Genomic DNA, 1,569 nt, shown 5'->3' with positions numbered 1-1,569 from the left:
AGTTGGACCTATAGTAGAAGTTTCTGTTAAGTTGTCAATATCACGCCCGGCCGATCTTCTTCCTCTTCTTCTTCCATTTCTGTTGCTTCCTCCGGAAGTGCGGTTACCAAACCAGGAAGACCATGGTTTATACTGAACGGAAGGAAGGAAAGGATGGTCTAAGGAAGAGAAAGGAAAAAGATGGTCTAAGGAGAAGGAAGGAAGGAAAGGGATGGTCTAAGGAGAAGAAGGGGAAGTGTCTATGGAGGAGGAAGGATGGAGGGTCTAAGAAGGGGGTCTAAGAAGGGGGCCTAAGGAAGGAAGGCTTGTTAGGTGGTTGGGGTGGTAAGTGGAAGGAATGCTGTTAAGGGTGGTAAGTGGAAGGAAGGTTATTAGGGGTGGTAGGTGGGTTGTTAGGTGGAAATACTGTTATTTATATTATATTACTTTTAGTTGTAGGGGTAATTATACCTTATATAGGACATAAGGAACTACCGTTAGTCCTAGTGTGCCGAGTATAGAAGAAATGCTTGCTGTGGTGGTGGCTGAACGTATCCTTTCTTCGAAGAGTTGTGTATTTGCATCCTCAGAAGGACATGTCGATTCCTGCTCCTCTGGTACTGCATCTTGTGGTGATTTGCACTCTAATTTTTGTAGTGTCATCTTACAGTAAACTCCATGATTTTGGGGGAAATTTATACAGTATGGTTCTCTCTCATGTGTCCCTACTTTTTTGCAATAATTTTCTACAGTAGTACATGCTGATTCGACTTCCGACTTGTAAGAAGGCCAATGCGTTTGACAATCGGCCTCACCTCCGTATACATAATTCTTTATTTCATTATAATTACTGAAGAAATCGAATACTTTTTTATCCTGTTCGAAAGTGGTTCCGTCCATTTGTTCCGGGCAAAGAAGTTCACATTTTCCACTTCCATCTACATTATCACGTTCACATTTAGTCTTTATTATATTGCAAACCTCCTTCAAGATGGTTGGGAATTGGTTCTTCTTATCTGTGTCCGACTTTCCCAGTGCGTTCCATATTTGTTCTCCTACCCAATAATATAAAAAATGCCAACGGTCGTTATATTTTGGGTATTTCTTGAATATATGTATTTTGGACACAAAGCATATTGCTTCTTCAATCTGATTAACATGAATTCCATAGCTCGAATATTGAGTCAGCTTGGTTTGTATATCTACCGTCCTGTTGTCTGTACAGGTTTCGGCGTCCGTCTTAAATGGGTCATAGAAGTACTTATGTGCAGGTAAACTTGTTGAACTCAGTGGCTATAAATATGTAGTTGACAAAAAAAAGAGTAAAATATATGTATGTAAGTATGTACATGTGTATCCCTTACATTCCTTAATTCATTCATTGTGTGTGTGTATTATTGCATAAAGAGTAATTTTTATATATTATAAATACATCATTATTTATATTAAGGAAAAAGGAAAGGAAGGAAAGGAAGGAAAGGAACGGGTTATAAGGAGGAAGCTTACATATTGTGCCATTGCTTATGTGTATATGATTCTATGTGTAATTTTTTTTGGAAATTCTTCTATATATGTATATATATATTTATA

General features: G+C 38.0%; 1 protein-coding gene across 1 annotated transcript; it reads right to left on the bottom strand.

Annotated features, from left to right (window-relative positions):
* Positions 1 to 444: 444 nt before the first annotated feature.
* Positions 445 to 1,361, bottom strand: PCOAH_00019180 (KIR protein; the record flags this gene model as incomplete). Its single annotated transcript, XM_020058727.1, has 2 exons — positions 445 to 1,272; positions 1,344 to 1,361. 2 exons carry the CDS (start codon positions 1,359 to 1,361, stop codon positions 445 to 447), a joined length of 846 nt encoding a protein of 281 aa, XP_019914069.1.
* Positions 1,362 to 1,569: the final 208 nt, after the last annotated feature.

Source organism: Plasmodium coatneyi, chromosome 7, assembly GCF_001680005.1.
Source record: "Plasmodium coatneyi strain Hackeri chromosome 7, complete sequence".
Taxonomy (NCBI): domain Eukaryota; phylum Apicomplexa; class Aconoidasida; order Haemosporida; family Plasmodiidae; genus Plasmodium; species Plasmodium coatneyi.
Note: the sequence above shows the minus strand (reverse complement) of the source record. Positions and strands in the feature narration are given on the sequence as shown.